The 22,788-nt window shown below is 38.9% G+C and overlaps 1 protein-coding gene across 2 annotated transcripts in view; it reads left to right on the forward strand.

The window, feature by feature from the left end:
* LOC117381849 (neuronal tyrosine-phosphorylated phosphoinositide-3-kinase adapter 1) overlaps window positions 1-21,952 on the forward strand; it is a 33,615-nt gene extending 11,663 nt beyond the window's left edge. Inside the window, exons 2-7 of one of the 2 annotated variants that reach the window (XM_055226742.1) lie at window positions 9,455-9,693; window positions 14,946-15,325; window positions 15,985-17,712; window positions 17,875-18,108; window positions 18,761-18,864; window positions 19,493-21,952. In XM_055226742.1, coding sequence (XP_055082717.1) covers window positions 9,506-9,693; window positions 14,946-15,325; window positions 15,985-17,712; window positions 17,875-18,108; window positions 18,761-18,864; window positions 19,493-19,897 — 3,039 coding nt within the window. In that variant the 5' untranslated portion in view covers window positions 9,455-9,505 and the 3' untranslated portion in view covers window positions 19,898-21,952. The remainder of the gene's footprint in view (window positions 1-9,454; window positions 9,694-14,945; window positions 15,326-15,984; window positions 17,713-17,874; window positions 18,109-18,760; window positions 18,865-19,492) is intronic. The other variant, XM_055226743.1, reaches the window with a different exon arrangement.
* The last annotated feature ends 836 nt before the right edge of the window (window positions 21,953-22,788 follow it).

A 22,788-nucleotide genomic window follows, 5' to 3' on the forward strand; every position in this document is an offset into this window, starting at 1 on the left:
AGAGTATTAATCACACCATATATGCAAATAAAGATGGATCAAGATCGCTTTAAATTCACACAGCCAGGTGGAAGGATCAGAAGCCTCTTACAAAGATTTAAGCTTTAAAATGTTAAAATGGAGCCAGTGTAGAAAATCTTAAGGAAAGACTGTGAGGATAAAGAGTCAAAGGAGAAGGACTAGATGTGTTCTTCAAAGCTTCTGTGCCCACCCCAACGCTCAAGATCTGAAAGGAGTTTAGCTTTTGAACGATACATTTCTGGACTGTGGAGGATTGCTTTATACATTTGACTTTTTCACATAGCTTTGCTGTGATGATATGATGATCCCAGAGCATCATTTGTAAGTACACCTGTCAGTGTAAATGAAAAGGTAATAGAGTATTTTTTCATTTATGTTTGACACTTGATGGTTTTCAGGTTATCAGAGGATGCTCTTAGATGGGGGACAACAGTTTTTCCCCACTGATTAGCTACATCGCATTTTCATAAGAAATAAATAACAACACGTTATCCTAAGTAATAAATGTAGAATCTGATTATTTTTGTTATAATGGACTAATGCTCTGATGCAAATGTCTGCATTTTAATTGTGTTCATTTTAGCTGCCCACATCTATATTAAGAATTATTTGCTCATAGAATGTTGTGATGGTATCTTAAACACATACATGGTTCAGCCATGCTCAGAAAAGGAAAACTTACTTTCACCATTATATTCTTAGCTTTAAAGTGTCAGGCTGTAGTCCTAAACTAGACCTGTTAGTATCTCAAGGATATAGATCATTACATGCCACTTATAGCCTGGGTTTGCTTCCTTATACCACTTTTGAAATACTGCAAAGAGCTGAACATCTGGAGCAGGACTGTAATTTAACCCCAGAAAAATCACTGAAAATCTTTTTTCATTCAGTCTCTTTCAATTTTCCTACTTAGGAAATATTTGTCTTATGAACCACCTGCAGCAAATTATGTCTGTGTGTTAACCAGTGATTTGTCATGATATTTAACATATTGACTTGTTCAATAACTGATAGAGAGAACAATACTTTTGGGAATCAGTATATACCTTTGCTTTTTCTTTGCTCTATGGAGAAATTTATAAAACCGTTTGAGCTGGATAGAGTTGCTTCTATGGCTCATTATAGATAGGTGATCTCACTTCCTAAATGTTTCACTCAGCTATTTTTTCACAGCTTATGTTTTTCTCAACAATATTGTACATTTAGAGAAGGGTTTACTGCGATTATTGAGTTTCAATATTATCATCTATTGTGATGTTTTTTGTAGCAGTATATCACACTCCAAAATGTGTTATCATGACAGGTATGTTCCTTCTGATTTAGATTTCTTCAAGACAAATACTACTTCAAACTCGTAATTGTCTCTTTAAAATATTTTAGAGCCATTGATTGTTGTTTATTTAGCATTCGGAAGTGTAAGACCCCATGTGTCTTGAGTGTGTTTACTGAAGCAGCATGCCTTCACTTTTGGCTATAGCAGATCAAAGCGGTCTCTACGCTCAGACACTTTACCAGTGCTGGCCTGGAGGAAGCTCTAAGCTACGTGAACCAACCAAACTCATTATGTGTCTGCCACTTTTACTCACACCATTAAACTCATTGGAAAATGTTTTGTGGCAGTGAACGCATGTAGGTATTAGAAAACAAATGAGTCAGGTTAAGCAGGAGTCACAGGGGCTGTGATTTTATGGGCTGTGTGCTCAGTGAATGTTTAATATGATGGCATTTAGCCTCTCATGCAAAAAAATACAAGTGCAATTATCTCTCATTTACTAATTAATAAGGTGTGTACAAAAGTGTCACAGCTTTTAAATTAGACATGCAACCGCTCCTATTTTATTAGACATTTTATAGGTGTAACTTTGAAGATGCCACATTAAAACCATACTTTGGAACATTCTCTATTGAGGCCAAATAAGACTTTAAGGAGATGCAAGTCCATTCAGGGTAAGGTCTTAGGTGCTTCTAGGTTTTTCAGTGCAATAAAAACACCCAAATGAAAAAAAAAAAGTCAAAACATGCATTTATTTCAAATTTCAAATTAATTTTTTGGCTTAAAGGTTGCATGCAAGGTTTTAATAGAGATGTAAAGATTACTTTGATAATTGATAATCATGAGTATTCAGTACCATTTAGACACAAAACTAAGTTTCAATTCAATCTGTATTTAAAAAGTGCAAAAAGTAAAAGTAAAGTGTTTTTATTTCACACTATCTTCATCACTTCATCTTCATCATTCAGAAAGTTTTCATAAAGCTAATGTTTCTGTAGGATGTCATGAATATCATTAAAACAATATAATATATTGAAAATATACTAGTAAACAGATTTATAATGACTGAAGAAACACTGGTACATGATAAGGGGCATCCCGGTGCTAGACAGCAGTTAAGGACAGCAGTTAGGTAAATGTAGAATCACTGAGAGGAATGACAGACAGTGTTATACAGTATCACACAGTATGATACAGTATCATACTGTATGATACTGTATGATACAGTATAATATGGTATGATATGGTGTGAAAGATTATGATACAATATGATACATTATGATACAATATGATACAGTATGATACGGTATGATATGGTATGATATGGTACAATGCGGTATGATACAGTATGATGCAGTATGATGCAGTGTGATACAGTATGGTACAATATGATACGGTATGATACAATATCATGCAGTATGATACAGTATGATACGGTATGATGCAGTATGATACGGTATGATATGGTACGGTGAGACACGATGCAGTATGATGTAGTGTGATGCAGCATGATGCAGTGTGATACAATATGATATGGTATGATACAGTATGATGTGGTATGATACAATATGAGTGAAAGGGACAGGAGGAATTTACTGTTGTTTGGTCGTGGTATCAGTGATCGAGAATAACTGTAAAATTGCAACGTTTCTTCTCTCTATAACTAATGCTAACATCTCTACAGCTATGGTTCCTGTGTGGCATGACCATCATTTCAGACCAATTTCTGTAGATGATAACAGGACAAAATGAATGTGATTGACTTTTTCAGACTTACATTTAGAAGTGGCTTCACTACAACAGTTTTATCTAATACAATGGGCAGAGAATCATTTAAAACCATGTATTATACCTCATAATTCATTTTGCTGGGCAACAGTCTTGTTGGGAAGCTTTTTTGATCCGATCGCATGATGTTTATCAGCAGATGGCATCCACAGTTGTCATGGAAATGCAGATGTTCAGTTCATTTTTTCCACCTCACTGTTCTTGACTTTGAAGTGAGGTCATAGGTCACGCTTTGTTTTTCTGCTCAGTAAACAACATCCACCCAACACAGGCATGTTTATAGTCATTGGATTCACAGGCCTTTTTGCATCTCAAATTCTTTAAAAAAAAAAAATGTAATAGATACATTTTGATATTTCACTTCACATTTCCACTTCATGATAATTACAGTGATAATCCATTACATGTAGGATTATGCAGTTGCCATGTGTGTCGTATGTGTCATAAATGAGTTGGATACAGATGTTATGTTTAAAGATAGCTCAAATCACATGCACTGCTGATGTCTAAAGACCCCAGCACATTGCGGGGAGTGCCAGGGCTGACGTTGCCGTGTTTGGTGCATATATTCAGGGCCCGAGTAGGAGATGCTCTGCTGACAGTGTTGCTAGGAGACCACACACAGCGACTAGTGTGCGAGATTTTCACCTCCCTCCCCCATCATCCGCGTAGTCTGGCTGCTTTTCACTGTTTTTTCATTCGCTGGGCCTCTCCTCCTTTACCTCCATTTGCTTGTATATATACTCTTAAATCAGCTGTTTGACTTCAAAAATGTTATATGTATCAATAATTACTTCAATTTGCAGTAAATTATTGCATGCAGTACATACTGCCATCCCAATATTAGCAAATGTAATACAAAATGCTAAGTATCAAAATGTTTTTACTGTCCAAGAAACCTGAATTGCAAACATTTAATCTGAGTTTAATCCTGGCTTTCCTAGTTTCAAACATAATTTAGATTTATTTTTGATATAAGCATTTTTATTTAGAATGACATGCTACAAAATTAAACATGTGTGTGCTTAAATAAATAATGTCAACACTGTTATTGCATTGTCTCCGTACATTTGATCTCTTTCTCCTCTCTTTTCTCCTCTTGTCCTGTATCCATACATCCTTCCTCCCCTGGGTCCATATGTTCCTGCAAGCTAAAAATCATAAGCTGTACTGTATGGTCTCTGGTTTGGCTGGAATTTCCATTCGAACTCTACCCTCCCAACACTAAATAAAATATAAAATAAATACAAAATACAGAACAGGGGAAACAGTAAATATCTATGGACTTGTTGGCTCTAAATCATCTCCTTTTTATTTCTGCTGCAGTTATGGGCTGTATCAGTGTATAATTATGGATTTCGGTCCTGATACTAGTGTCTATGTGGGAGCATGTGGTGTTCAGAACGAGACGTGCAGAAGAAATGAACAAGACAGCCTGTACTGCCGCTCTGCTCAGATCCAATTGTTCCTGAAGCAACCTCACAAAAGCACTCTTAAATACTGTTTTAGCTCTGAACACAATGGAGGAAATTACCTATATATATATTATTATATTACCTAATGGGGCTATCAGAAAGAATACTTGTTGCTTGTGCATGAGCAGTGCAGTCTCAAGTAAGTTAGGTATATGTTTGTTTAACTTAATTAGTAGGAATCCATGTTTTTCAATGTATATTTCACCCAATAAAAACACATGTAATAGAATAACTACAAGATTTATAAGTTTAATACCATACTGTGGAACATTCCTGGCAAAGCAACAACAGGTGGCATCAGAGAAAGAAAAGCTGTATCATGAACCTTCAATCATCTGAGTGCAGAGGTTTTGTAGACTGCAGAGATTTAGTCCGCACTAGTCTAGGCACAGTACAAGATGTTTCGCCAATAAGTGACAAACTATATTATAATATTTTAAGTTGTGTTAATTGCCATATTGTTACATATTATATACCTTTTCGATCCATTCTCACCCGCACCCTTCTTCTCTTTTGAGTTGATGATATGGTGCATTCATTTATCTTGGTCGCTTCAGTTTTTTTTTAGTAAGAGAATAAAATGAGTATAACATATTGGTAACACTTGTCTGTTCTGGTTTAGTCTGTGGGGCACCTAGGGGATATAGGTGGGTGGTTCACGTAGACCAGAGTGCACCTGGGTGAGCCTATGGTTGTTACCCATCAGCAGGAGAGACAGAAGTAGGCCTTGAACATGTAACCTTATTTGTTTGCCTATGTACATGGAAATAAACCTATGGAAAATGCATCTCTGGGCCTGGACATTGATTTTGTTATATTTTTTCTGCATAAACCACATATCCATGGTGCCTAAAGTGATTATTTGAGTTATGTTCAGCTCTAAGTTTGCTCGCCGCTTTTGTTTACTAGTTTTCTTTGACAAATAGTCACTACACTTAGGGTTGGGGAATTAACTATGCCTAAATCATTCTCAATAAACAATGCATCCATTACGAGCTCTGTATTTGTTCCTGCTTTATTCATTAAAGTGTAGCTATTATAAAGTGTTTCCAAAATATTTGCCTAATATGGTGCTAAGTGATAATGCTGAATTGCAAGCATACAATAATATAGATTCACTTTTCTTCCTCAGAACTTCATAGTCCATGTATTCTTAGTGTCAGTCCCAAGCCAAGATAATTTGAAGGAAAGAGACATCAGATCACAGCCACAGCTTGTAAACAATAAAGAATTTGTTATGGAAGACATGATGTGAAAAGAAATGAAGATGCAAGAATAACAGTCATTCATGTATATATAAATACATTACATTACGCAAAATTGACCCTTAAGAGCTTTAAGCCATGTAATAATGTTGTTACTTCCTCAAAAACATACCTAGAGTTGTGTTTTGTTTCATTCACACATATTTTAGTAACCTTTTATTATCATCTTCAAAGCTCAAAATACTCTGTTCCACCTTGTGATGTCATGAAGAGATAGTTTTCAAGTTAACAGCTACTTTTTACCTTTTGTTCTGTAGAGATTGGCAATTCCAGGGCTGAAATGATCCTAATGGTTTTAATGAAGGTATGTGGAGTTTTAAAACACAGTGGAGCACTTTTTGTATTACAACAGGACATCACAAGATGGAACAGTGTGTTTTCTGTCTGACAGAAAAACTCGGCCTAAATATGCAGAGTTTGTGTGTTAAACATGTGTGAATGAGGGAACAGTCTTTCAGCGTTGATCAGAAAATGCATGTTTTAATAACTACTAAAAACATGTAGTATTGTAAAAGCTTTATTAGACGAATGGTGTTGTATGGTGATTTGGTGATTTGAACAGATTTGGCTCTTCTAGCTTAGTTAACTGGGTTGTTTACACATTCAGGGAACTGAAAGTCAATAGAGTAAACATATTTAGTTGAATTTATGATTATAGACACATTTCTATTTCGATACACTTGATTACGTGCTGACTACGTAAGTGAACAGGTCAGACTTACTGTTGCTAAGGCTTATAGGCTGTGCATGTGCATAACCTACATTAAGCTGAATTCACATTGTGCCATTATATGCATAAGTGGTTGCTTACATGTGATTATATGCATGCCATTTGTTTGCCTGTGCATGAATGCTTAACGAGTTTTCAGTGTTGCATATAAATTCAGTTAGATGAGATGAGGCTTTAATGATATTATGCCCCTGACTAGCGGTGGGAGATACAGCAAAGTAAATGATATCGCAACTGTTGTTTTGGAGATAGGCAAAATTAGCATATCGAGTATATTGTTTATGAATGAAACTATTAAAAAAGATACTGTTACTTCTGCTCTTTTGTAGGTAGTTTTATGGTCCATTCTTGTTTAGTGCTACACTTGAGCCTCAACAGGCACATTTTAGCACCTTCCTGATGCTTTGTTAAAATATCGACTGAACATTGTGATTGAGAAAATCAAGAATAATTAAAATAAATAAATAAATATTGAAATTGTCAATATTGCGCACCCAAACTCCTGATCCTTTGGGATCTTAGTTTAGATACATTATTTAAAGTGTAAGTTGGTGTAGGAAGTTACAGTATGGTAAGTATGGTATGGTAACAGGTATACGATATACCTTATAGAACTGTTTTATATAGAACGACGGCTTCTTCAGTTTCCAGATTTAAATTTTGGTAGTGCTTTTATCACAGCAGCTGTCACACGCTTTCTCATAGTGTATTTTAAGTGTATTTTTCTGTGGATCAGATTCACTGATACTACCCCAGCGCACAATAGTATAGAGCCCCCTTCTTCTCTATCCTAGAAACCCAAATCAAAGCTGTACCTACAGAGGCAGCGTCCTAACCTAATTAACATAGACTCTTCAACACAGCCGTGACCACAACACAGGAGTAGTGTCCAAGGTGGTGGTCAGTCCAGGAATAGAGCGGCCTACATAAGTGACACACTGTGACAAAAGGATCACATCGACACAGTTCTGGACATGCTGAAGGTAACCTGACCTGATCTTACTGAGGGCTCCCTGTTACATGGCCAGCTTTACCAGGGAAACACCGCCCAGGCCTATAGTGGTAAATCTAGCAACACACTCAAATATGTATAGAGTCACTGCATTGCTTTAAATGGGAAAGTTGTGTATAATTTATGTTATATGTTGTATCATCATTATATTCCACAGGCAAGCTAAATTTCAAAGATGAAAGCTGAATTCAGGTCATTGAGTTCAGACTTTTATGTAGGCTTTATTATGGCGTACGAAATATTTACTTTCACTCACATTTAATACATGAGTAAAACTGGAAGATTCTGAGGAATGTTGCCTGTCTGAAAAACACTAGTATTTGACAGTTATTACACTTTCTCAATAACAATGACAGCACCAAAACAATTTGTGTTATATTATTGAATGACATATAAAGTTGTAAACAAAATCTATTCTATATTAAATATTATACCACACTGTCCTGAGAATATCCCATAACACTGATGCTGGAATTCTAGATGTTCTGATGTTTAGATTGGAAAAAACACTTGTATTTGGCAACAATTCTAATCCATACATTTGGCTGTGCATAGGACCAAAAGGCTTTTTTTCTGCACTCTTCTCCTTTAATGTCAATTTTATGATGATTATTTGCTATTATTTATGTTTTGATTTGTTGTATTGCTGTTTTAATGTCTTTCTTATTCTGTAAAGCACTTTGAGTTACTTTGTGTACAAATTGTGCTATACAGACAGACTTGCCTTGCCTGCATTATTTCAGTGTTTTTTGCTTTTAAACTGTCAACTAAACAAACCATTTAGTCATATCACACATAGTAGCCCAATTATATTTATTATTACATGACATAAGATATCCAAAGTTGTGAACACAATCTTTTGTCTTGTGTAAATGTACCCCACACTACCTCTAGAGTGTATCCCTGAAACACTCTGCTGTAATTCTAGATGTCCTGATGTTTATGATGGAAAAAACAATTGCGTTACAGCTGACATCTGTGCTTTTCTGAGCCAAGTGCATTGTCCATATTCTACAGTGTTGGGCCGTGAGTTTTCTGCCCCACAACAGCAGTGGTCTGGCTCCTGGTGGGGTGAGCGTGTAGGCATAGATGACAGACTACATTACTGTCTGCTGCAGCTAGGCCATCCCAGGGCCTGCAGCCAAACACGCACTACAGACGAGTTACCATGCTTACTCAAATATTCATAACGAGATAATGAAAGTCATAATGGTTTGCATGGGATACTCTGGAGCTTTGAGTGTAAACAAATGGTAACTTTCTTCCACATGTGTCAGTGCAGTTGGTTCTTTAATGGCTGCTGTGGTCTGGTTTGTTCAATGTTAATCTAATACTTTAAATGGCCTGTTGCGTTATTGTGTATGCCTTTTCTGACATGACATTTTATAATTCTTAAAATCTTTCAATATACTTCAATTTAGTTGCGCATAGTGGATTTCCTAGTATTGCACACAATACATTTACATTGTTCCCCTATAATAACCTAAGAGCTTTTTTTATGATGCAGTATTACCTCCTGTCCCAAACAAACTACTCTGTGTGACTTACTAGTGCAGTGTCCACCACCTCCTTGTCTACATGTAGATGTTGCATTGGCTAAACATATTATGGAATCCACAGCATTTTGCATTTAATCAATTACAAGTATTTTTATTCCTAAAAAAAACATGCGCAACACATGCAGTCTTACTGTGAGTGGGCTCAGCTTTCCACATATCTGAGGATAAAGTTAGAAGGTGAAATGTGTTTCCTACATTTAGATTAATTTAATTTAACGTGCCACTTCACAAACTAATCAGTTAATCTCAGCTGGTACTTCACTGGGAAAGTATTTAACATAAATTTTGATCATTTATTATTCTAACGTTGGCCCTGTTTCTTCTCATTTAGGTGAGTTGTGGGCGACTCCCCTTGAGACACCTCCTTCTCCTCTTCTATACCATGAGCTCTGGCTCCGCCCAGGATGTGGCAGTCGAGAGTTTCCTGCGTGACATAGAGAGGCGGAGCAAGCGGCTACACTGCGCTGTGATTGGCTGCGGCGAGGAGCGCTCCAGTGGCGACATGAACCTGTTGTATCGTAAGAGCCGACTGGACTGGAGGCAGAGGGACCAGGAAGGAAGCAGAAAGAGGTGAGGGCAACCCTGTATATGATGGTTTCACTGGGTCACACATTGTGGCCTAACTTTGTGTATTGCATTAGACATTATTAACATCTTACATGGAGCAGCTCAGGGGATCAGTTTTAAGGCCAGATTAAAAAGACTATGCAAAGAAAAAAGTGTAAAGCATTCATTTATTTTCACTTTATTTAAGTGCATTGTACATTTTAATGCAATGAGAAAAGGTAAATTCATTGAAAAAGACAGCCCTATATCCATATCAGGACCTATTGTTATCCCCAGAACAACATTTTATGAAAAAAATAAACTTTTTTTTTTTTTCTGATTGTTTAATTAAGTCAGTAATAAATTTTCTTCTGTTTTCAATTCCCAAAATTACTACTCTTAACTCCCCAAATCCCTCCAAATAGCCATTTCAGTCTGCTTTATGTTCAGCAGCATGGCACAGTATACTGAGCACTTGTAATATTTGTAAGTATAACCAGTCGTACTTTTCTTATGTGCGTCATCTTTAAGTTAAGTTTAGTTTTGGGCTATTTCAGTGAGTCATAGTGGCAAATGAGCCCCACTCATGTTTGGCACCAGAGATAGGCTCATATCAGAACAAGTGTAAGAGTAAGACAGGCGGTGGGAAGTTATAAAAGGTCTACCAGAAATATTGTGTAAAAATAAAAATTGGGTCACATTTTTATATAAATAAGATGATATGTAAACTGGCAAATCAATGTTGCTATGTTCCAATGCTATGTTTTATGACAAATTTAGTATTTCTTTACATGATAGTACTAAGGAAACTTTGTATTGCGATCGTGATGCCACTAATTTGCAAAAACAATGTGAACAAAAAGCAGTAGACTTATATAAGATTCGAAAAGTGAACGGTCGTGTTTAATCACTACTTGTGCTTAGATCAGAGTTAGAACAGAATAGAGTAGTAGTAATAATAATAATAATAATAATAATAATAATAATAATCATACTACTACTACTACTACTACTACTAATAACAATAATAATAATAATAATAATAATAATAATAATATAGTGCTACTGGTAAGCTACTATCGTAGCCACAGCTGCCCTGGGCTGACTGAGAAGGGAGGCTGCCAATCTGCACCATCAGCTCCTCTGACCATCACCGACACTCACACACATACCACTTTTATACTAGGTAATGTGGGCGAAGTGTCTTGCCTAACAACAGTTTTTGCCACTGGCGCCCCAGTGTGGCACCTGGTACACCCAGCTGTCTCCCATCCATGTACGAACCAGGCCCAGCCTTTGACAAGTAAACAAGGGTATGAGTGGTGATTCCAGCAATGGTAAATATATAAGTAAGAAAAAATAAATAAATTGCCCCTTAGAAGATAGGACTGTACAAAGGAGGATAAAGGCCGCAGGCGGTAGTGAGAGATGGTAGTAAAGTTCAGGACTCTTGGTTTCTGAACTTAGGGCTCTCAAGAGGAAAATAACTTTTATAAAGATGTGATAACAGAAAGGCCCCAAATATGGAATACTCAATGTTTAAAATACCAAGACAATATCAAGAAGAGCAGAACCAGCCTGGCTCTGAGCTCTTTGAGTTGTTCTTTGTGTGAAAACTGTGAGAATAATTAGAATCAAGCTTGCACATAAGTCCTGTGAGGATGCTCTCCAAAATGAATATTGAATGAACTTTGAAAAAAAAAAGCAAAGTGCCTTTCAAATCCTTCTAAAACTGTTATTCTCAATGACGTGTGGACACTTTGTTCAAAGTGACCTTTACAGTGACCTACAAGGTTTGGTCATTCATTAGGTGAAGATGTACAGTACATCAAAGTGTATGTGTCTAGTATTAAAGGTGCTGTACCTCTTAAAAAACATGACATAGTTCATTTTAAATTGTTTTCAGCAGTCCAAATGTATTCCTGACTGCATGGTAACAACACACCAGCCTTATTTCTTAATTGATTTGCAGTGATAAAAATAATTAATAATAACACTATACAGTGGTCTCATTTTGAACGTTTGAAAGTGGGTTCTGCCCTTTTAAATAAAAAGCCAACTATATAATTATTTCTGTGATACACATACAAAAAAAACAAAAACAAAAAAAAACCCAAAAAAACTGAAAACTTACCAACTTGTGCTTGAAATACTATGCCTCTCCAAAGCACTAAGGCAGAACAGTCTTTGTCACAGAATAAAGGTCACTGTGACAGTAGTAGTTTCACAATCTTAAAGGTACATGGTGTGAAATGTCTATTCCTTTATTTCTTCAATTGACATGAATTTCACCATCTGAATTGTTTGCAACCAAAAATAGAGAGAATAGCCCTCATGATAAAAGTAAGAGACAATTCTCAGAGACAACCTATAACTTTAGGCGATCAATTAAAATGTCATGTCAAGTGTCAAAGATGTGAGTGAGGTCCTACAGAATGAGGACAGAGCCAGCATCGACCTCAAACCTTCACTACACGATCAGGAAGGAATCTGCACCGACCGTGAGCTGTACTAGCAAAAATTTACTGCTTTTACATTGATTTGTTTTAATGAGATGAGGATATGCATTTTGAATTTCAAAAGTGCTTGTGATAAGTATCTCATTTGTGTGTACCATAGCAGCTTCTACTCAACACGTTACCATTAACCATCAATAGAATAATAACACAAATTGTAAAGGCACTACAATTATTGCAATTAATGAACCACATTGGAACCAGTGTTAGGAAAATATTGTTTTAGTGAGTTGGTGTGAGCTGCAGTAAATGTCCTTCAACAGAAAAGTAATAATTGTGTTACATTTCTTGTCAAATTGTCTTGTTTACACAATAATTACTTAATGTAATTGATACAGCCTTAAAGTAAAAAGCCACAGAAAAGACTCAAAAGTTTACACAATATGTATAATATTATATTTAAAGTAAAATAGAGCCAGTCTGCCATTTCACTCAGAGGAGTCTTCCTGGAGCACAGACCAGGTTTGTGCCATGGATACATAATGATCATGAATGTATGTGATCATTACTACATTTGAATAATCACCATCATTATTGATGAAGGGATAAGCACAGCTGTACACTGACAATCAAATCCTTCTACTGATTTCAAAAGCTGGCACTCTGATTCAGGATGTTTGAATTTCAAATTAATGATTTTATTCACTGTTCTTTACATATTCCTTCAGAACAGATAATGGCATATAACTCCTGGTTGTTTACTTAACCTTGAGAGAAGCACACTTGCCTTTGATTCTATGTGGCTGGATTGGAGTACTTTTACTGAAAAACTTGAGAACTTACATTTTTGTACAACACTTACTTGTTGAATACTATCTAAACATAATGAATAGGTGATAGTCCAGGTATAAGATGGACTCCATCTAATTAAGAATCTTCAAAGAGAACTAAAATACCAAGCATGTGAAGATACTGAGGCAGTATCCTGGACTATATTTGGCTGTGTGTAGTATCTGTATCGATTGAGGAGTCACAAGCACATTTCCACAGGCATCCAAGGGCACACACAAGTCTGCTTTGTGACTACACAATAAGTGTCCTCTGTCTACTGCACCGCCATCAAACTCAGTGTTGCCTCTGCTTCCAGTGAACTGTAAGCTCCAATTGTCTGTTATGTACACTCCACTGCTTCACAGCAATCTCCACAGATCTAAAAGAGAATATGCGTGACCGGTAGTCATATGTCACCATTATGTGCAATGATGAATCACTTATGCACACAATAACAAGACAGCATTTATGAACGTTTAATCACACTCGCACAGATATGATTTTCTCGCAGCCTTAAACTTATACACAGATGGGCTGCTCCAGATGTGTACTTCCAAGTACTGCAGTCATTTACAAATATCTCAACCAACAAAACATCTTTCAAATTACAGTGTAAAATTTAACAATGACAGCTGTTATTTCTTCTCTTTTATGGAAATGTTTTCCCCTTCCCCTTTTCTGCAGGCTTGGGATATCAGTTCACACATTTAAAAGTGAAATTCAAGAATTTATCATAACTTACATCCCAGCAGTAAACTTGTTTAAACCAGAGCCACACAGCCTAAAGGTCATTTTGTGTTGTCTTAAATAATTGTAGTGTTAAAATGGTGAAGGGTTATCAGGGTTATGGGCTATCCTGACTTTTATAGAACTGAAGAATTACCACGACTATTTATGGCAGCACTGCTCTTTTTATATCGAGGACTCCCTCGATATAAATATATGTATGCATTTTTATTCCTGTTTTTTTACCCAGGTTTATTTTTTTCTGTTTGAACTATCATTGTTGCATTCATAAAAAAATCAATGATTTAAAACACAAGACAAGGTATTAAATTCATGAAAATCATAACTGTTTCCATGGTAACAGATTCAGTGCCAGTGGCAATATAAAAGGCGACTGCAGATGTGTGCAGGGGTTAGAGAAAAGAAAGACTAGCGCACTGCACCGTCTAAAAGCACTTTGTTATGACAGGGGAATTGATTTTCTAATTGAAAGTGTTTGAGGGTGAAGCAGATGTGGAGGAAGAGTCATGTGAGATATATGAATGTAAAGGATGAAGCCTCCAGGGCCTTCCTCAGGCAGCGGGAGCCTGCAAACGCATCTGTGAAGGCTGTGCAGAAAAACTAAAGATAGAGCGAAGATGGTGGGTGGTCAGCGTACTATAAAGGCCACTGTATCATTGTTTTACATTTTCTATACTGTTTCTCCTGTGTATTTCTATTCTGCTATTCTATCTGTATATTCTGCATATTTAGCATTTTGTAGTCTATTTATATTTAGTCAAAGTCTATTTTTATTCTAACACCTCATTATATGCATGCCTTCTATTTTATTATAGTTGAATAAATATTTCATTATATATTATATATTGCAGAATCACATATCTAGTTTGTGAAGTTTGTTCAGTGACAACATCAATAAAACTTTTTATGATTCTAAAAATATAGATTTACCCAAAATTAACCCTCCAACTGTATTTGATTGTTTCATCAACTAAGTAATTGCCCAAGGACAAAATCAATCATTTGTGTATTTTTATTGTCACTGTTCTGTTGTGATTGTACTTCCTAAAATAAATAATACATTATTTGAAGACGTACATCTTTATTAAGTCAATGGAAAAAAGCTTTTACCCTTAAAGTAGAAATATCTATCTAGAACTATCTACAACTTTACTGTGTTTTTATACATTGGCATATGTTTTGTTGTTCCTAGTCCTTCTTATTGAGTTCTACGCTTCGCACTTTGTTATTTATTTTTTACAGTTCTACCCAGAATGACCCCTCTGCTACCGTGGGCAAAGTCCGAGACCTGGCATCATTTCGCCGCCACTTCCGGATGGGCTTCATGACCATGCCGGCTTCCCAGGACCTGTCCCCTCACTCGTGTGCCTCTGCCATGGCCCCCCGTTCACAGTCGTGCCATGCGGTAGGGGCCAGCGACAGCAGCCTGGAGAACGAAGAGGACTACTCTGACACGCAGTCCCAGCACGGAGCCCGCTGCCCCCCAGTAAAACCCAAACGTCACCCCAGCACCCGCCTGAGCACATCGTCCACCGACAGCAGAGATGGCAGAGGAGCCCCCGAAGCTGCTCTGCCCCCTCCACCCACACACTCTCAGTCCAAGCACTCAGAAAGGAAGAACTGTGAGTACGGACCAAAGGAGGTTGTGTAGTGAGAAGGATATGTGTGGTAAAGAGTTACCTGTGGGGCTTGAAAGATTTTTATTGGAAAAGGCTATTAATATCTTGGCCTTTAACTTTTTATTAGGTGCACATAAAGATTGCTCAGTTTAACATAGCCTCCACCCTCAACTCAAGGCGATTATCATGAGTTTATGATCTATTGCCAGTCATAATAAATAACGTAACAATACAGATTTTACTGAAAATGTAATTTAGTGTACGAGCTTCTATGAGATGTTATTACTTTGTCTGTAATGTTCCATCATATGACTCATCTCTCATCTATCATATGATTTAACTAATTTATCTTCATGGAGACCGGCCATTGGCACCACCAGGCCAGGTTACAGGTCAGCTCTGTGGAGAGGTTACCCCAATCATAGTTAGAATGCATGTTTATCAAGACATAGAAACACCCATAATGGATAGATGGAAGACAGACATGTTTAATCTCACATTTCAGGCAAAAAAATGTCTCAAATGTCTCCATAATGGCAGACCCATAGTGCACATTTAAAGATGTAATGTGCTTTTAAGAGCCCAAATAGCTATTCTAATAAAACTAAACTGCCCAGTCAGTTGAAGTTGCTTGACATTTGTTGTTCTTTTGTTAATTGCAGCTATGAAGAAGTCTGACTCTGGTGAGATTTGCTCCAAAAAGGTCCCCCCACTGAAGCCTAAGAGGAGCCCGAGCACCCAGCTGACCTTTGATGCCGTGCCCCCGCGTGTGCCTGCCTCCCTGCCTTTCCAGGGGGCCGACTCCCAGGTCCAGGTCGACGGTGACGATGAGCCCGTCTACATAGAGATGGTGGGACAAGTTTTCAGTAGAGAGAGCCAGACAGCCACCCCCCACCCGGTCACCCCTGTGGCAACCACTCCAGACTCTGACTCCGACCAGAGCGAGGCCATATACGAAGAGATGAAGTACCCCCAACAGGAAGATAGGGGCAGCCACAGACAACCCCCTCCCAAACATGAAAAAATCAAATCCTCCAAGCATTACCATCCCACACCATCCTCCTCCTCCAGTTCTTCCTCTCTGCCCCGGCCTTCTTCATCATCGCCATCGTACTCCAAACCGAAAGCAAATGTGTCAATGTCACACTCCTCACCTCTGCCCTCATCCGCATCTTCCACCCCAGTGCCGCAGGTTTTATCTGCTAGCCCACACACCCCACGTGCTCCCACACCTTACCTTCTTCCAGGTAGTAAATCTGAGTCTGAATCCAGCACAAAAATTCCTGCGCCTTTCCCAAATCTTCTCCAGCATCGCCCCCCACTGCTGGCCTTCCCCCAACCAGCTGCTGCCTCCAGTGGTGTCCAGAGCAAATCTTCTTCTGCCAAAACGCAAACGTCTAACACCACCACACAAGCCAGCACCTCCTCGTCCACCTCCAGTGTCCCCGTGTCCCTCTCTGGCTCCAAAGAGTCATCCAGTTCATCAGACAAACATAATCGGGACTCGCAGCTTGGCCCTGCCCCTGGACTGAGAGCGAGGAGTCACTCCACACCTCTACCACCCTCCTCCAAATCCACCTCACCCTTTTCTCATCACCACCACCACCCGCACCACCGGCCATCCCACTATCACCACTACCGCAAACCTGACAGAGGTGACTCGCCCGCCCCCAACAAAAGCAGCAGTGGGCAGTCCACAAGCCAAGCCACAGTGCAGACTCAAACCACAGGTACGGGCAAAGAAAGCAAGTCTGTTAGCTTCCTCTTGAAGGAGAAAGGTGAGAAAGATAAAGACAGAGATAAAGATAAAGATAAGGAGCGAGGGGAAAGGGACAAAGGGCGAGAGAGGGACAAGGATCGAGACAGAGACAGAGACAGAGACAGAGACAGAGACCGAGACCGAGACCGAGACCGAGACCGAGACCGAGACAGAGACCGAGATGGAGGTCCACACTCTTTGCCCATAGACACCTCCTCTTCATCCAGCCAGACCCCCCAGAGCAGCACCAGCTCCACTCCCACACCGCTCTCTTCATCGCAGCGGCCTCACTCTCGCCCACACCTCCGCTCACACGCCCATGGCCTGCCTGCCTACAAGCCCCCCTCCTCAGACAGCCCCCTGCTCTGGACATACCCCTCTGGAGGAATTCGAAGGCCCCCAGCCTATGAGAGCCTCCGAGCCGGGTCACAGACACCCTCACTGCAGCAGCCCTCCAGCCTGACTGGGCTTGCTGATGGACCCTCCAAAAGCAATGGAGGGTCAGGGTCACTCCACTCCAAAGCTGGTTTCCTGCCCTGGGACAGCCACTCCAGTTTAGGAGCAGATGAAGGCTCTTACTGGCCCATGCAGAGGAAGCTTTCGTTCAGTCATGGGAGCAGAGACACAGAGAGTAAGTCTCACTGCACCTGAAAAGATTATGTAGAGATAGATTGTGTTACAAGGTGGAGTTAGATTTAATTAAGATGTGTAGTTAGACACGTGTGCAGTTATTATGGACATGTTGCCTGAAATGTTCTTAACTTAAAATGTACCTGTCTTTCTGTCTTTAAAGATGAGGGTCGTGCCTGGAATGGCAGTGCTGATGCCTTGTTGCGGATGGATAAAGAAGAGTTTGGTTCTAGAGGGGGGCACTCGGGGATACCAGTTCATTTCAGTGGCGCCAGTGGCAGGGCTCTGGGCCACAGTGAGTCTCTGGCTGGTGTGGACAGTAGTTCAGGGTTCAGAGCACTGCCCAGAGCAGGCCTGCCTCTACCCTGCCAGACGTTTCCTACCTGTCGCAATGGAGGTATGAGTTCTCTAATTTTCTTCTAGACCAACAAAAAGAGCACCTAATTAAGTGTTAATATCCAAAATTATTGCCACTATACACAGTCCACTTCAGACCAAAATGGTTTATCCACTAGACACAGCCTTAACAAACCCTCCTCCTTTACTGCAGCCAGCCTTGAAGCTCTGTGTCTCTTTGTCACTCAGAGGAAAGATACCTCAAGGATTCTCTTTGCCAATAAACACAGCACTTTGCCTCAGATCCTCAGTGATGCTAAACCATAAACAGTCATTGAAAGAGGAGCTTCATAAATAAGCTTGTTACTTTAAATTGTGACTAACCAGGATAGTAATTAAAAGTCACATATCACATACTTTAAGTTATGTATTGAGATAAAGTACAGATGACGTAAGCAAAAATCTGCTGACGCATGTTTATCCTGTGTATACTTATGTTGTTAGAACATTGATTGACAGTTACTACAGTTATTACAGTTTTATTTAATGTACTTTTTTTTTTTACCTTGAATTGACAATCTGGAATATACTAGAGCTAGATACCAGAATATCATAATGTAATTATTGATTTTGCTAATTCAAAGCACAGATGAGTCTAAAGCTGTGTAATATTTGCAAAGTGCTCGTTTTGATGTGCTGTTGGTTTGTTCCAGAAGTGGGGCGGCTGGGCCGGTCCTCCTCTGCTGCTGGAGTCAGACAGGTGGGAGGAGACGTCCCGAGACAGAGCAGTCTGCCCACACGGGACACACTCAATTCGGTAAATCTTCAGTACCCACCCCTCATTTCAGATCATATTCACTTTAGACAGGCTACGTTTGGGAGTGATCATTAATATTGTTCTCATTATTACTTCTTCCTGCCAGAGACAGTGCTTGAACAGGTCTATTTATAGCAGTAGCTATGCCCAGTGAGCAGAAAAGCTCTGTTCTGGCACCAAAGTCTGAGTAGTAAAGGTTTATGACGCAGGCTAATGTGTACTCAGTGCACGGGCAAGAAAGGGCCTCACGTAGACTGTTTGAGGTGATGAGCTGCAGTCTTCTACAGCACATTTTGCCCAGATTCTGGCTGCATAGCAAATGCTGACGCAGTTTGACCATGCTGCAGAGTCTGTCTGTACTCTCATGGACCCTCCCTTAATCAGCTGAAAGTAGAACAGCACTGCCTCCTGGTGGAAGGCTCTACCAACTGCATAGTCAATCAACTAGTACAGAGTTCAACACCACATCTAGAATAATAAACTTGTATTCATAATATTTTTTTGCTCTTGTAGAAATAGTCTGTTTTGAATTTGCATGGCTCTGGCATGGACCTTGAAATACTTTTGGATGATACAAATAATCCTACACTGATACAGTGCATCTGAGATTCTCTCTCTGTTGCCCCAGGCCCTGCCCTCAGCCTCCTGTAACAGCCCCAGTGTGTCCCGGCAGCAGCAGCAGCTCCAGCTCCATCAGCAGCAGTTAAAGCAGCAGCTGCAGCAGCTGCAGCAACAGCACCACCTACAGGTGCAGTTCCAGCAGCTGGCTCAGCTAGCCCAGGGTCAGCCCAGCATCAGCGGGACTGCCTCCTCTACAGCTCAGACCCAGAGAGACGGCAAACTGCTGGAGGTGATCGAGCGCAAACGCTGCCTGTGCAAAGAGATTAAAGCCCACAGACGCCCTGACAAGAGCCTGTGTAAGCAGGACAGCATGCCCATCCTCCCGAGTTGGAGGCGGACACCTGAACCTCGTAAGACTGGCACTCCGCCCTGCCAGCGGCCACAGGCTGTAGTGTGGGACACAGCCATCTGAGGGCGGACAGAGGACTGTGCTGAAGGACCAACAAGGCAACAGGAAGAGTGTACTGTGGCTCTATAATGGAAATGTATTTAAATGGTTGTGGTGATATTCATTACAAAAGTTTGCCTATACTTGTGTTTTGAACTGCTCTTAAGGATGACTTAAGGACAGTTAGGGTATTTGATACTTTGATTAGGGAAAACTGGTAAATGCGTTGTAAAGAGTCACAATCAGACTAAAGTAATTTCTTACCTGAATGAATGATTTGTAATTGCTATATCTTGTTATTCTTAATGTGTTCTAATTGCCAATGATTTTTTGCCACAAAGCACCACTATTACTGCTTCAAATACATGACCTACCAGTAAGGGGTGTTTTTAGATTGTTGTTGCCAAATCTTTTCCTGTCTCCTTAAGACAAAAAATACATTTTAATTTTTCCCAGCATTTAGATAAAGTAAAAAAGGCAACTGCCAATAAAGATTGAACTATTGTTGTGTAGAAACCTCTCTTGAGTGAGACAGTTCCTGAAGTGTTTCCTGTGAATGCATATGAGATGTCTTGGTATCAATAAATTGTCATTGTGGATGCAAATAATCATCACTGGAGAGTAAAAGCTACCTAACTGTATCTGTTTGCATATCTGTAATCTAAAATTCTATTTAATTTACTCTACATTTCCTGCAATTTTATAGCAATATGCTCCCAGTGCTGGAGCAATATCAATGTGTCAACTAGCCTAACATACATATCTAAGACTTGAATGAGTCATATTTTGTGTCATTTCTGCATGTCAACAATAGACATACAGTATTGTAAAATTGTGTGTAGAGATGATCATGTCAGACATATACATTCTACAAATACTCACTATAACAATGTCACATGGTTGTATAAAACAAGGGTAATGTGATAGAGGGCTTAAGTGGTGCAGTCCAGTCAAAATCATCAATACAAATACTCCATCACAGTTGCACATAAGTGATTGTTCCATATGCTGAAAAACACAGAGACATCCATAACTTTGACTGGTGCAACTGAGAAGACTGTGAGAATATTGATCACCTCGATTCAATGCTGGAACAATCTGCACAAATCATGGTATTGGAGAATATCAACCCTGCTGTAAATAGATAATGTACAACTGTATTGAAAATGTAGCAATTCTTTCCATTTTCATACTTAGTCAATACATATTATGTAGCATATACTGTACAAACATTTTTTTTATTTTCTAGATACATTTTATCCGCTGCAGCCAGACCATCCATTTCTTCCAGTCATATCAGTGAGCAGTAAAAGTCCTCTCTTTCAAAACTTCACTCCAACAGCTGATCAGTTGAATTTATGCAAAACTCCCTTTAAGCTGTGGTAACATTTCATTTACACATTTTTCTATTTCTATCCTTTATGATTTTATGTACAGATTTTTTATTTATGTACAAATTTCAACAACTAGTCCTGTCAACGTTATGGATACTTTGCTGCTATACCTTGAACTGGTTTTGTTCAGATACACAGAGGCTTACCATTTTGTTTTAATATGGATATAGTGCTTATTATTATTCTTACATATTTGTTTTAATTTTAGGAGCCATGTGAAATTGAAGAGTGATGTAATAATATTAAGGCACTTGAATGTCTTTTGGTTGTTGATGTTTTTGATATAGTTAGCACCAAATTGTACAGTTACACCACGTGAAAAGGAGACCTATGTAAATGTAATGAAAGTCACTGCTTTGGCCTTTTAAAAAAATATTTGTTATCTTTTATTCCACCTGCTCCTGTTAAAAGTTTTTTTTCAAGCTTCATGAGTCCATTTGAAACAAGTCAGGTTGAGGGATATGGGCAAGTGCAATGCATGCAGAGATTCCTTACAATGAAATAGCCCCAAATGTAATTCCAAATGCAGAGTAATCATCTTAATATGATTTATTCCCACCGACTGATATCAAACCCTGGGTATCATTTGCAGTATAGCTTACTGAAGCTGTTGGTTTTATGTGTCTACTAAACACTGGCCATTATATGAGTGCCATACTATATTGATATGGTAAGATACGGTGTACCTTGGAAATCACTGTAGTGCTATATTTGCATTGATATTGTCATTCAAATAAATTTTATATAATGAACTTTACATAACAAACAGACTGTCTACATGTTTTATATATTGTCTATTGCTGTAGTTCTCAAACATCTCACACCAAGTATCATCTAAGATAATATTTGTTTTTTCAGTACCACCAGATGATGAACGAAATCAGGTCCTAAAATGAGACTAAATCAAGTTAAGGCAGTTCTAAATAATGATCAGCCCAAAGGAGGATGAATAGTTTTGTGTAAAACAAATACTGAAACTGCAGAGGGCCCCACGTACCACCAGAGGGACATGCACCACAGTTTGAGAAACACCGGTCTACTGCATCACAGCAGAGATGTTGCAGGAGTGGACATTATGTTCTTGCAGATCCATCTCTGTCCCACTGAGGGAGCTAGCCACACCAATGCAGCAGTTGGAGGTTTCCACAAGTTCAGATGAAGCTTTTAATTGCAATCTCATAAAATAATGAGCTCATATGACCAAAGGCATCCATGCACTTCAGTACAGATTTTTTTTTAAATTTGTATTCAATCTTCGATCCCATGTCATTATTAATTCAAAAGGATGCAGGTCTAAATCGAAAAAGTTACAAGTTACAGTTAAAAAATTGAGCCTAGATTTTTCCCAAGTTGAGAACCTACAATCGGATCATGTGACCACACGCTCTCGAGGAAACCAGGAGTAAATGTCCAGTGTGTGACGAGAGATGAAAGGTGAATTATTAAACACGTCCTTCTATTGAGTAACAGGGACACTTTTAATCCTTTATGAATATCACATGGATGATGTTGATTTCTCTT

The sequence above is a fragment of the Periophthalmus magnuspinnatus genome, chromosome 14 (genome assembly GCF_009829125.3).
Source record: "Periophthalmus magnuspinnatus isolate fPerMag1 chromosome 14, fPerMag1.2.pri, whole genome shotgun sequence".
Lineage (NCBI taxonomy): Eukaryota > Metazoa > Chordata > Actinopteri > Gobiiformes > Gobiidae > Periophthalmus > Periophthalmus magnuspinnatus.